At 37.6% G+C, this 14903-nt stretch overlaps 1 protein-coding gene across 4 annotated transcripts in view; it reads right to left on the bottom strand.

Annotated features, from left to right (window-relative positions):
• Positions 1–1674: 1674 nt before the first annotated feature.
• LOC131146113 (plant cysteine oxidase 3) overlaps positions 1675–14903 on the bottom strand; it is a 34831-nt gene continuing 21602 nt past the window's right edge. For all 4 annotated transcript variants that reach the window (XM_058095465.1, XM_058095464.1, XM_058095466.1 and 1 more), the window contains 3 exons: positions 2938–3100; positions 2381–2581; positions 1675–2257 (listed from right to left, as the gene is read on the bottom strand). In XM_058095465.1, the coding sequence (XP_057951448.1) occupies positions 2130–2257; positions 2381–2581; positions 2938–3100 (492 nt within the window). In that variant the 3' untranslated portion in view covers positions 1675–2129. The remainder of the gene's footprint in view (positions 2258–2380; positions 2582–2937; positions 3101–14903) is intronic.

A 14903-nucleotide genomic window follows, 5' to 3' on the forward strand; every position in this document is an offset into this window, starting at 1 on the left:
AGTGTTACATTGAGAGATGTAAATTGAGTAGTCGTTAGGAGTTCTTGTTGATTTTTGGGGAATGTATATGTATATTTTTGGAAAATACTAAAACTCTAATATTGTAAATAAGGTTTAAGTATTTTATGTTTTCCACTGCATAAACGGTATGATTTATGAACAGGTATCCTCGGTACCACTTTGGGTTCGGAATGTTATAGTGAAAATCATTATGGATATTAGAGTAATAAATGTTGTCGCAAAAAGAATATAAAAAAAATAAAATAAATGGTAGTAATTTGGGAGTCGTCACACGTCATGTAATTCTTGAACTAGATTTTTTTTTTAAAAGTCTTCAACTTGTGAACACATGCTACTCTCATGTATATCCTTTATAGCATCTTATTGCATATGTAACATTTTAAATATTCAAATTTGGGTCCACTATGTCAACATACTTTGCCTGAAGGCAATTAGTGTCAAATTTGTGCATCCTTCTAATATTTGGTAATGGTATAACTTTTGGTGTTTGTAATGACAAAATCTTCAACTTTATTTTTTTTCAATTACAATCTCTAACCACATTAGCAACTAGATAAGCGTTTATCTTAAACTCAGTATCAAAAGAACGACTCATATGATCAATTTGTTAGGAATTCCCTTTGATTCGTTATTGTCTTTGTCTTCTATATAAAATTGCAACTAATTAATATAAACCCACAATTCAATTTGTTGCTAATCCCTCTAGTTTCTTTACTAAGCTTGCTCAAAGATTAACCATATGAAAATTTTGAACTCTGTATATTTTCGACCAAGTTGTTTGAAGGTTTGAAACTTTCTCCAAAGTTGCATTCAAAATTAAATCAAGTTACACATTTAATAATCTTTAATTAGTCGTTAATGATCTAATGGCTGCAATGGGAAAGCCGCAAAAGCTCAGCTTTTTCAACTACAACCTCCAACCAAAACGGCGACTGTAATCACTGAAGTGCAATAGCAACTGCAAATACAAACTATAATAATGGCAACCTAAATGCCAAAACAATCTTTACATGAAACTTTACTGATTCCTCTCATTTCTTTATCGTGATTCTCGTTCAAATTTTCAAACCCACGTGCTCAAACATTGCTCAAAGATAACCACAAATTCATAATGAAAAATTTAAACTTTATGTTTGACTCTGTTGTTTGAATTTGAAGGTTACGATAAGTATATTAATAGTTTAAGCATTAAGTGATCTTTAGCCGTTAGCATATGCTTAAATTATATTTTGTTTTTTCTCATTTTTTGGTAACGATCTAAATTTAGTGGTCAGCAATGCAAAAGCTCCAACTAGTAGCTTTTTGCAACCAAAACAGCAATAGTAATCGTCAACCATCACAGCAGCTGCAATTCACAAACTTCAATAGTAATTGTGAATATCAACATGAATGCCAAAAGAGGCCCTTCCTTGCATGATCAATTCATCGTCAATCCCTCTCATCACTTTAGTTTCAATTTTTCAGACCTAGATTTTGCATTAAAAACTTTATGAATTTTGTGACTATGTATAAAGTTCACAACAATAATCATATACAAGCTACATATGGCTGTGTTCCATCTAAAGGAATAAGTTGTTGAGTTTAAGCATATTTACCAAAAAAAAGGCGCAAAAAAATAAAAAATAAAAAAAACCAAAACCAAAACAAAAGGTGTAGTCACTATAGTCTTGTCGGTGATGGATAATGCTGGTTGTGAGACAATGTTAAATTAAGGTTATAAATCATAAAACAACAAAAAAGTTTCAATGTTATCGGCAATTGTTTTTATGATGCCAATGATGCTAGAAGCTTCCTTCTGTACTTTTATAACTTTTCTATATGGGAGGTCAGAGTTTGAATTCGGGTGGAGTAAATAGGCCCGATGCAGCTTCGGGTGGAGTTGAGATTGATATAGGCTTGTTGGCTGATGTAGAATGGGGCAAGGCACATTCCATCATGATTTTAGTAACCCTTCCTGTTGTCAAATAGGGCAAGGCTCTTGCCCTTCCTGTCCTCAAATGGGGCAAGGCTCTCGCAATCAATCCCAACAACAAACTGTCCTCCAGAGTTCAGGGCTCAATACATTGAGATAAAAAGAGCAAGTCTATCACCATTGCAAGCTTTGAGTGCTAAACCTGGATAGCTGGACCAGTATATCTTCCCTGGCGCATACAGAGATCATCTGGAGTATTTGTCTTGACAAGCCATGCATAGTCTGCTTCTTTTCCACCACTCGGGATAGTTCCGTTTCTAGTTGCTGCAACAACATTGAACGAACAACAAACCAGGATTATTGGACTTCACATTTTTTTTTTTTTTCCAAAAAAAGTAGGCATCCCCACCCCCCTTCACTCCCTAATAAATATATGGAGTTACTTACAGAAAGTAGAATAAGTATAGTCATGGTAGTAAGTACATCCCCTGCCAGCATACTCCTGATAAGGAGGAGCAAGAATGTCAAGCACAGCACAAGGGGTAATTGCGGTGAAACAATGCAGATTCCCCCCGCTCTTCGGGTACAAAACTGAGGTACCACATGGTGCTGTTAGAACTTCATCTACTACCAACTTTGCCAATCTTCCTGCCAAAGAGGAGTTTAGTCAAAATGCAGTGCTAGATATCCATAAAATATGGAAGGCACTGAAACTAATAATGGTTTTGTTGTCCTAAAGCAGCATATGGCAGTACTCAATACCTCTCTTTCCTCATATTCAACTAATTGTTTGATTTTACCTTCTTTTTTCTGAGAATTCACCTTTATTGAAAAAATCTGAGGTCTGGTTCAAAATTGCTGTTCTGGATCTTTACATCCCTCCTAACTAAAATACTATAACACAACATCAATGGGGAATAATAACCATTATAAAGGCTGTGAGGATATATCAGAGATTACATCTCGTTATGGTGACAGGTTTGAAGCAAAGTTTGAAACTGTACCCAAAGAGTGATCTGATCCACAGTTTTGCTGGATACAGGCGGGCTCAACCCAATCATAGGCCTTCACATGCAGGGATCCATAAAGAACTTTGCTCAGAACAGTCATCCCAGGGTGGTCATGAAGGGGAATGACGGAAGAGGTAGGCAGGCAGAATATACACATCTGCACAGGGGAATCACACAATTCACAAGCATGAAATTTTCAAAACATCTTATAAGAATCTAATTGCTCTGACCAATTTCCAGACATTATTATCACTATATATTGCTCTGGTGAAACAGCTTGAGAGGCTCAACCTTCCAGAATGAGTTTTCAAGAACCACAGATTTATCACCACCAAGTCTTGTGAAAAGAGCCACATTTCATTAAGTGATGCAGCAAAGTATAATAATGAATCAACAAGAAACAAAAAAGGTAACATGCAAAGCCCTGACAACGATATTTTGGCGAACTTCTTTGGAAAACCACATATAAGTTGACTGTAACACACCTTGCCAAACAATTCTTGTCAAGCATTTAGATGATAAATATACAGTACTCCAGACCTTCATATATCAGCAATTACTTCTGTTTGGTTATGTATCTACAGGGGAGCATAAGCTTTAGATACTGAAATGAGCCCTTTGAATTACAACTAAATCAATTTTTATCACAGATACCTAGGGATTTTCATTGATAAGTAGATTAGCTTATCAATAAAATTACCAGCTATAATTTGATCAGCAAGTAACTATGCACAAACTCAAAACATGATGCAGGACAAGAGGAATTTAAGGACTTGTCCTAGGGTCAGGGTTTACAGGGAAAAGTTGAAAAAAGATAAAATTAGTGCTAGGAAATAGGATTCGGATCTAGTTTCAAATAATGAAACTTGGGCTGAAAGTTCTTAAAAATAAAAGTTGGCTTGGTTTTGAAAGAAGGGAAGAAGGAAATTGTGGGAGTTCTACATTGTGTTTAGACCAAAGAGGGCCTCACATGGGTGCAATGCCATGAGGATGGTGCTTCCACATGCACACATGTCACACAACATGCACATGCATGTGTAAAGCAATGTGGCACTTTGATGATGCAATTTGAACTTTGCAGGCATGTGTTGGTGCAAGGTGCAAGGTGCAAAGAAAGAAGGCCCTCTCCAGCCACAAGGCTCCCAGCACTGCAAGGTTTAGGGGGAGGGTCGTCATAGCGTATGCAACCTTACCCCTACTTTTATGCAGAGAGGTTGTTTCCTTGAACTTGAACCCATGGCCAACTGGTCACAAAGGAGCAACCTTACTGCTGATACAAGGCCTGCCCTTGTTGGTGCTAGGTGTGAGAGGTATTAAATTTATTCAAACGGTTTAGGTCACAATTTGGTACTAGTTCCAGTCAAGATAATTAACGCAATGGTTTGGTGGGTAAACCCAGCAAGTGCTTGATTCAAATTGTGGTCCAAGGTGCAAGTAGATGTCATGAAGGGGTAAGACCTAAAGCATGGTTTTAAATAGCAGCTTTGACTGTTATGTAATGCCTACATAATGGTTTTTTGGGTTCCTGATATTGTTACATACGACCAAATTGGTGGGCAGAAAATTAATAGCCATAGTGGATGTCATGGACCACTACCATTACGAAACAGCTACAACGACCTTCAGATAACCGCTATAGAATTGTCATAGCAAAAAAAAAAAAGCTTTTTTATATTGTACTTTTTCTTTCATTTTTCATCCCCCTGCCCTTTTCAAAAGTCATTCTCAATAAGTTATGTGAAAGTGGGGTGGAGAAGATTATAATGAGGGCGATAATGAAAAATTCTTTATTTTTATTAATATTCACAAGAGATGCATCAATTAAAAATTTGACACGAATACTATTTTGTTAAAAAAAAAAAAAATTATTTTGATAATATTAGTAAATTGATAGTTCTTTTCTATATTATTAAACTTCAACCTTCTTTCCTTTCCAATTTATTTCATGTTCTGGTTGTAAGAACTTTATTTATTAAATGATAATTTTTATAAATTTATATATTATAATTTTAAAGCTTAGGTTTTCGTTACACAATATAACTTGTTAGTCTAAATTGATTAGATTTTATTACTTTAACAAAGAAAATAATAGAACTTGTTTAATTTCTTGATTATTAGTATGTTTTATGTGCCTAATAGATTGAAGGAGTGTATAATGTATTTTATTCTATTAATTAATCTATCACACATATGATCAATGAAAAAGTGATAAAAATATATTTTTTCTGTTAATAGTGGTTTAAAACAAATGTAAAATTTATTGCCCTTATTAAACAACATTAGTAAGTCGAGCTAAAGGATCCAAAATATACTTAAAACTCTTTTTGAGAAGGGTTGAGAGCTTAAAATAGGCAAAAAAACCAATAATTGGGTGTGCTTGAAAACAAAAAGTTCACACACTACTCCCACTTCCCTTCATGTAACATCTGCTGCTCCTGCTTCCGCTACACCTGTTACCGCTACGGTACACTACCCGCTATCGCTATTTAAGACCATGATTTGAAGCACTCATAATAAACTGCTAGATTGAAGTGCAAATTTAAAAGTGCATAAAAGATATAACAGCTTGTAAAGGTGTAAAAGAGTCTGCAAATACAGCAGAGACTGGGGTTGCATAGAAAGCTGCTGCTAGCAGCTACTCAGTTCATTCAAACTCGTACACTAAGATAAATGATAAGCTTAAGCTTAGATTTGAAGCTTGCCAACTAAATGAGCCAAACTTGAGCAAGATATCATGCTAAGCTTGTCAAGCTTGTGACCTAGCTCATTCAACTAATTTGCAAGTCGAATTGTTTATAAGCTCGACAATAGGATTTTTTAATAGGTTCATGATTTTACTCCATTAGCAAGCTCATGAATTTAACAAATAACTCAATTGGCACATTCATTAGCTTGGTTTAGAACTCATTTTAAATTGACATCATTATAAATGTATATTTTTGAAATGTGTTTTCTCTCATGTTATCACTAATCATGTGTTTTTTATTTATCTTTTTTTTCATGACATAATATAGTCATATTAATTTTAAAGAATGAAGCTGTTTGTTTATTTACATTAAAGAACGACTTCAAGTTTAATTTTAAAGCTCATGAATAAATGATAGAGTTGACTCATTTAGGCTTGTTTATAATGAACTGAACCTGGACAAAACTGAGTTCGGCTCATTTAGTTATCAATTTTGATGCTTGTGTGTTAAATGAGCTAAGCCTCAACATGCTACAGGTCAGCTCCATTACAGCTTGACGCAGCTGATGACCTTGCCAGAACTCTTGCCTTTCCTGCTTATCACTCTCACTTAACATTGACAGCATAGAAGGATCCTAACCCTTCCCCTCCCCAGCATTGTTTGTGCAGTTGAAGAAGGAATCTAACCAGGTAAAGCTCACAAAACCACGCAGACCAGGGCTGATTCAGATCTTAATCCGCCCAACCTGACTCACTGATCCATTTGCTCCAGAAAACCAGAACTGACAACCAGATGTTTCTATCAGGAAAAGTATAAACCAGCCAGAAAGCAAGGACTACTTCAAGCCCATGAAGTGAGATGTCACTAATCTCAAGTATTAAGAGGAATCATCTGCATGCCATATTGCCATGATGGAGAAATTTGAGCAGATGGCAAAAATGGTAGGAGAAGACAATAGCAGGTCTGAGCAAACAAGTGAACCTTGTCCTATCCCACTTAGAAGCACTGGGGTGGGAAAAGGAAATCCTGGATGCAAATGCTACCTCTTGTTCTGCCACAGTCACAGCTAAGTGGACTCTAGAGACCCTCCCAGTAATATCCAGCATGTTATCTGAATAAGAGTATGGCACAAAGATAACTTTGCCTGAATTTTGGGGAAGGGAAACTAATGACTTCATTGTCTTGTATAATTGGTTCAATTAGTTAGAGATCATTTTATCTGTAAGAGTGTCAGGGCTGAAGACAAGGTAAATCTAGCTGTTGCCTAGGGATACAAATGTACTTCATTTAACAAAGTCAAGTCCCTAAATAGAAGAGCTAGAATAGGATGAAAAAAAGAGAAGATTCACATGTTTGTGCCTGTTACCTATTGTCACGAGCCAACTATTTTCACTCCTTTGTGAAAGGGCCGTGCGGCGCTACCCAAAGCACTCTTGCTTAACTAGCCCGCCTATCGTTTACCAACATTCATCCACAAAACACTTTCATTAGCATTCAATCAAACGGCAGCGGAAACAGTAGGCAATCATGAAAGCAGTGGCAAGCAAGCAGTAAACATTGAAGCAACGCAATTCATTAACAACGCCTCCATTGACATTGGGTGTTTAGAGAGGGAAGCAAGTAGGATAAACACGTTGACAATAGCTAGTGAGTTATACAAGACTGATGAACACTCACCCTCCCCTAAAGAGGTTTTTATGTAAATATCATCCTGACACTAGGAAACATCATAGTGACCGACTAGTCATACTGCCTTATTTGGCATACAAAGACACTGCTAGCAGAAAATAACCCTACACTAGTATTTACATGATGGAAACCCATCCCAAGCACACGAGACAAGCGGTCACAGGCAAGCATAATGCAATGAACAAGCTTAGCTCGTGACACTCCCCCACTTATGCGGTCGACGTCATCGTAGACTTTGGCACTAGGTACACTTCAACTTTGTCCACAAACGGTTGCATATCTTCCACAGAAATCTAGCTGATTTCTTCATCACCATGGCCTTTCCCCTTCACTAGGAACTCCTGCCGCTTCTTCCATGAGGATATGAACTCTCTGTCTGCAAGGATAACTTCAACTTCACGTCTGTTAGGTTGCACTGTCTTCAATTCTGCTCTATTTGACTGACTTTTGCTCAGATCGTCGGTATCAGCGTTTAATGGCTTGAGGTAGTTGACATGAAACTGCGGTCTTCTCTCCTGATCTGCCCACTTCTTCATTTTCTTAGAAGCTTTCTCCATATAGGCTCGGCAAACTCTGCATTCTATCTCCATTCTCTGGGGAAGATGTATGCCCTGGGACTCTTTCCTCTATATGACTTGCCCACTGAGTGAGGTAACAACGGCTGCTGGCCTGTAATAAGCTCAAAAGGGCTCTTGTTGGTTGTTGAGCTCCTTTGGGGCATTGAAATAGAACTGAGCCACATCAAGTAGTTGCACTCCATTCTTCTGGTTGTCGTTGACAAAATGGCGCAAGTACTCTTTTAGTAGCTCTCTGAATCTCTCTGTCTGACTGTCGGTGAGACCTCGTAGAGATGTCAAGATATGAACCAAAGAACCTGAAAAACTTTGTCAAGATGTTGTCAATGAATATTAAGTCTCGGTCACAACCAATATCTTGGGAAACACCCCAATATGTCACAACATTCACAAGGAACAATTGTGTCGTCTCCTCTGCCGAACAGTACTTTGATGCGGCCATGAATGTACCATACTTCGAAAACCTGTCTACACCCACAAGTATAGACCCTGCATCTCCCACTTTGGGCAGGTTAGTGACAAAGTCCAGTGAGACACTTTCCCACGATTTAGATGGTACTGATATGGTCTCCCGCAGCCCTACACTCTTCTTCCGCTCCACCTTATCTTGTTGGCAAGTGAGGCAAGTTCGATTATAATGAACCACATCATCACGCATGTGCGGCCAATAATACCTCTGCTTCAGTAGTCCTATCATTGGAGTCATTCTCCACGAATACCCCTCAACGAACTTCTTGCAATAGTTACTAAGGCCAAGAAAGGAACGCAACTCCTCCACTGTCATGGGGATCTTCCATTCTTGAATCGCCCTTACCTTCTCCATATCCCTCCGAATACAACCTTGTTCAACCACATGACTAAGGAATTTGTTGCTTCGTTGAGCGAAAAAGCACTTCTCTTTCTTCACATAGAGACTGTTTCCCCTCGGTCTATTGAACACCTTCTGTACATGCTCTTCATGTTTCCTCTGAAACAACACCGATGCTCCCAACGGTGCTTTGAAAGTGCGAACACATCCCACTTCCAATCCATCAAGCTGCTTCCCCAACTCTACTATCTCTAGAGGCGCCATCTGATATGGACCTTTAGCAGGTGGTTTCACTCCTGGCAACAACTTGATCCCATGCTCCACAATCCGTCATGGAGGCAAGTCGTAAGGCAACTTATTCGGCATCACCTCATTGTACTCATCCAACACCGCTTGGATGGTCGTAGGCACCAGCTCTTGGCCTACTTCATCAACCACCACCGTGGCTAGATATGTCTACTCTCCCTTTTTCAATCTCTTCTTGAGTTGCATGGTTGAAAGGAACTTCCCATCGTCTCCTTTCGTTGCAATGGCTTGCACCATGCACGGGTGATCTCCCATCAGACACAGGAAACCAGCAGAAGGCATCAACATAGCCTTTGTCCCCCTTAGGAACTCCATTCCCAAAATGACTGGAAAGTCATCCAATGACACCGTTGTGAAATTCACATGACCTTCCCACTGCCCAAGCTTCACAATAATTTGCTTGGCTACTCCCAAAGTAGGCTGACCTACAGAATTAACTGCTTTCATGCATCTTATATTCTTCTCTAAGGATAAGTTGAGTCTCCATGCTTCCGGTTGCGAAACAAAATTATGGGTAGCCCCACTATCCACCATAGCACGAGTACTCTTCCCATTGATCCTCAAGTCCACAAACATTAGCCCTCTGGCTCGTGTAACTTTCGGTGCTTTTGCTTGCTTTTCCAATGCATTCACCTACCGCATTGCACCCATCCTCAGGGTATCATACTCTTCCCCATCGCTTTTCAGTACCTATTCTGCAATGGAAGCTTGTAAAGCATTAAGTGTTGCTTTGTGAGGGCACTCAAAAACTCTATGAGGACCTTGACACAAGTAACACGCAATTTTGCCCTTTCCATTGGGTGTGCTGAACCCTTTTGGCTTCGAAGCTTCCTTTGAGGTTGATGCTTTATAGCCAGCTCCCCAACTCTTAGGTTTGCCTTTCTTAAAAGATCTTCCACTGTTTCCCTCTCCGCCAAACCCTTTGGACAAAGGGGGGTTATCCCCAGCATAGTCAATCAAGCGTTTTGTAGCAACTTGTGCAGTAGACAAGTCTTGAACTCTTTGTCTATGAAGTTCAGTTCTTGGCCCCAGTTTCATCCCCTCTAGAATATAGAACAGCTTGTCCTTCTTCGACATGTCCTTGATATCCAACATCAAAGCAGAAAATTGTTTCACGTATTTCTTGATTGACCCAGTATGCTTGAGGTCTCTCAACTTTTTTCCTAGCATTGTACTCAACGTTCTCAGGAAAGAATTGGGCCCAGTTTCAATCTCATTGTACTTGGCACGCCACCACAGTTTGGCGTCACCAACCAAGTACATGGTCGCAGTATCCACCTTCACCTGTTTTGAGACCATCCTCACAGCGCGAAAATACTACTCCACGTCAAACAAGAAGTTCTCTAACTCCTTGGCATCACGGACACCCCCATACATCCAGGGTTTTGGTACCTTGGTCTTACGAACTCCCGGAGTGTTGGGGTTTCCCATCGCAAGAACCATCAAATTCATCTTTGCATCCAGATAAGCTATCCACGATTGCAAAGTTTCCACTATATGGCGAAAGTCCTCTAACATGTCGTCTATCAAACTTGCTTGATGCTTTTGTGATCCCATCACTTCATCAACAAGTTCCCTCATCTGGGCCACCTCCACAGCCACAGTGTTGGTTGTTGCCTCAGCCTGTGCTTCGAGCACGCTGATTCTTTCAGCATTTTTTGGTGCCATGGTCACTTACGAAAGCTTTCCAAATCCCACAACGAAGGCAATCGAATTCACGTAGCAAATAACCTTTGCTCTGATACCAAGTGTCACGGGTTGACTATTTTCACACCTTTGTGAAAGGGCCGTGCTGCACTAGCTAAAACACTCTTGCTTAACTAGCCAGCCTATCGTTTACCAACATTCATCCACGAAACACTTTCACTAGCATTCAATCAAACGGCAGTGGAAACAGTAAGCAATCATGAAAGCAGTGGCAAGCAAGCAATAAACATTGAAGCAACGCAATTCATTAACACCACCTTCGTTGACATTATGTTTAGTGAGGGAGGCAAGTAGGCTAAACATGTTGACAATAGCTAGTGAGTTTTACAAGACCAATGAACACTCACCCTCCCCTAAAGAGGTTTTTATGTAAATATCATCCTGATACTAGGAAACATCAAAGTGATCGAGGAGTCATACTGCCTTATTTGGCATACAAAGACATTACTAGCAGAAAATAACCCTACATTAGTATTTACATGATGGAAACCCATCACAATCACATGAGACAAGCGGTCACAGACAAGCATAATGCCCTGAACAAGCTTAGCTCATGACACCTATGCATGGGCAGTGTATTCTAGACTATGCTCCCCCTGATCCAACATGGGAAATACACAGAATTGCACACGAGGGGGTTTCATAAAATTGTGAGATTTCATTTTGAAGAAAGAGGGAAGCAAAGGGTTATCCAATTTATTGGTGGGCCTAGATATGTAGTCTAGATAAAGCTAAAAATAGTCAGAATTTAGATTCTATTGACCAAGTTGATCCTATTCTAAGCATGGTCTTAAATTTCCACAAAATTTTCAAAATTTCTATTTTCCACCACCCCTGAAATCGGAATGACAATCAATTTCTATACGAATTTTCACAAATCTTTCGAAATTTATCGAAATCTCAAATTTTCAGTGAAATTTTTCAAAATTTTAACTACAAAATATTATAATTTGAGATTCAAAACTTAAATTGAAATTCCTATCTTATTCTATCTTTTTCTAACTGAAACCAAAGATCATTACAAGAAGGTTATGAATTATAGCTCTCAGACTTTCAAAATTATATGAAAAATTAAATTGGATATTAACTACAATATTTTATTTGACCAGTTGTGTCTAAATTATCTGGAATTGTATAATAATATATGAATATGTTTAATATGATTACTATATTACAGTTACTACACCTTATACACCACAAACTTGTCCTTGATGTATTTCATTTATAATATTCTAGCTCTAAATCTTGCATAATTTTTTCCAACGATAGTTTCTAGAGTTTCATAAATGAACCCCATGCTTTACTACTAAATTCCATCATTTTATAAAATCAAAATCGAAATTTCTATCAATATTTCTGTACTTTGGAGGCCTAGAAATTTTAGTCGGGATTGAAGTTTAAGACCTTGATTCTAAGAATGTCAAGGAGGCCATCTACATGACAGAAAGCTAGGTGAAATGTTCAGACCATCTTAAGCTCCAACGATTGACTACAATTCGTCCAGTTGAGCTGAAGAAGACTGATAAATAAGAAGGTTCATTCCTATTGCCAATGTCCTAAAAGGAAGCATCTTAATGAGATGGAGGAACTTGAGGAAAATAGGGCGACTATATAAACCGTACAATTTTCTATCAAGGTTTGAGCCTTGAGGAAGCTTGACCTAGACTATCTACTATACTGAATGAGCTCTTCCATCATGTCAACATAGTTACAAGGGAGTTCAACTGTCAATGCAAGCTTTTGTGGACAACATCAGCAATAAACCAAGCCTTAAGTCCCACAAGGTGGGGCTGGCTATACTTCCGCTAATTTACATGTGGAAAATGTCCTCCACTTTTTGGGCTATTAAATCCTTACCATCCCATTTCCAAGTTATTTTTCTACCCCTTCTATTGTCAGTAACAATAACTATTTGACCTACATTGCATATGCCCAAGCATTTGACTTGTCCCTCTCTTATCTTATCTTCTATAGGTTCTATGCCTAACTTGCTGCAAATATATTCATTCCTATCTAGTTACTGAGCTGGGTTCGGAGATGATGCCTCTTCTTGCGTTGGCGTGGACTTAGCATTTAGGGCGGTTGCATTCAAGCTCCATTGCTATGTTTATGATTTTCATGCTTATTATGTCTTGTTGGGAAAGCCATGGAAATTTCAATACCACATGATCTATGATGCTTGTGAGAAGCCAATGAGCATCAAAGGTTTGCTCAGTATGCTTTGCATTCATAGTCCTTATCTTAGATGCCAAAGTCTGCATTGACTGTTGGTTTATGTTATCCTATTTGTCAAGTTCTCTTACTCAACCTTTGAGGCCAAACTTCTGTGGCAAAAGAGGATGATAGTGGAAGTAATAACTCATAGAGAAAGGGTACAACCAAGAAGCCCTGCTTATGTTTAGAGAAATCCAAGACAACTTAGTTGATTTATTTTCATTAATTTATTTCAAGAAAGCATATTTATTTTGATCTTGGAAGCTAGATTTAGCATAATGCTATTTATACAACTAAGTATAAATAGCATAATGCCATGTATCCACATCCTTTTTGATCTTTGAATAAAGTTGATATTTTCAGTTGGGTTTGTGATGGAATTGCACAATGGCTATCATATTTTTCATAAGTTTTATCGAATTTTCAATTTTTACTAGAGCATTTTTATTGGGAACATGTATTTTAGATTTAAGGATTACTCAGTTACTATAGACCCATCGTGGTCCGCCCCTTTCTCAAACCTTGCATAGGTGGGGAGCTTTGTGTAGCGAGCTGCTCTTTTCAAAAAATGGAAGAGAAAAGGTAACATAAATCAATGCAAGAAAACTTGGTGGTGGAACTTAAAGGGAGAAAATATATATAATTTAAAGAAAAAAATATCAAAGAAGAATATTGGACATAGAGGATAGTGCAGATGCAAAAACCCTTTGGAGTAGGATGGTTAGCTATTAAAAAGATAGTAAAAGAGATTTTAGGTGTATACTATTTAGAGAAAAGTACTTGGATAGCAAAGAAAGTTGGTGGTGGGGTCAAGATGTCCAAAAAGCCATAACAACAAAAAGAATTTGGTATAAAACATGGGAAAAATATAGAAACATGGAAAATATTAAAAAGTACAAAGAGGCAAGAAAAAAGCAAAAAAGGAAATGAGGCTAAATATAGAGCGTATAAAAGTTTATACTATAAACACAGAAGAAAGGGAACGAGACATTTAAACTTGCTAGATTTAGAGAAAGAAAGAGTGAGGACTTAGGCAATGTAAAATGTATTTAAAAAACAAAAAGAGGATGATCTTTTCTTGGTTAAAGATGAAGATATAAAAGAAGGAGAGCAAAGTTATTTTAGTTAGGCATTTTATGGAAACCAAGTAGAAGGCTCCAACTTATAATTGACAAATGAGGAAAAAACTACAAATTTGAGATTTATTTGCAAAATTAAGTTAATTTTGCATAAAAAAAAAAGATGAATAATGGAAAAAACTATAGGGTCAGATGACATCCCAATTGAAGTTTGGAAATGCCAAGGTGATAATGAAGTTATATAGTTAATCTTAACTAATTTATTTAACACAATTATAAAACAAATAAAATGCAAGATGAATGAAGGAAAAGCACTTCAATATCTATTTATAAAATAAAAGATATATTCAAACTTGTAATAGATATCGACTATCTTGGAATTTAATTTATGAGTCATATAATAAAACTATGAGAAGAAGCAATTGAACAGTGACTAAGGGTAGAAACAAGGTCTCAAAAATTCAATTTGGTTTTATGCTTGGGGAATCAACCATAGAAGCTAAATATGTTTTAAGAAGATTACTGGGAAACTTTAGGGAAAAGAAAGGGATTTGCATATGGTTTTTATTGATTTAGAGAAAGCTTCTAGTAGAATACCAAAGAGAGTTCTATGGTGCGTTTTAGTGAAGAAAAGAAGAGTGCATGTACTCGGTATATTGGTGTCATTAAGGATTTGTATGATAGAATAATGATTAGCATTACAACTAGGTGAAAAATCTAGGGATCCAATCATAATAAGTATACAAGGATCTACTTTGAGCCCTTATCTTTTTGCAATAGTGATAGACAAATTTACTAATGCTGCGTTTGGGAGTATGGATTTCGGACCATGGATTTGGATTTGAGTGGATTTAGAAGAGTTTCAATACAATTTTATATTACATTTTACTCAAAT

This window comes from Malania oleifera, chromosome 13 (genome assembly GCF_029873635.1).
Source record: "Malania oleifera isolate guangnan ecotype guangnan chromosome 13, ASM2987363v1, whole genome shotgun sequence".
NCBI lineage: Eukaryota > Viridiplantae > Streptophyta > Magnoliopsida > Santalales > Ximeniaceae > Malania > Malania oleifera.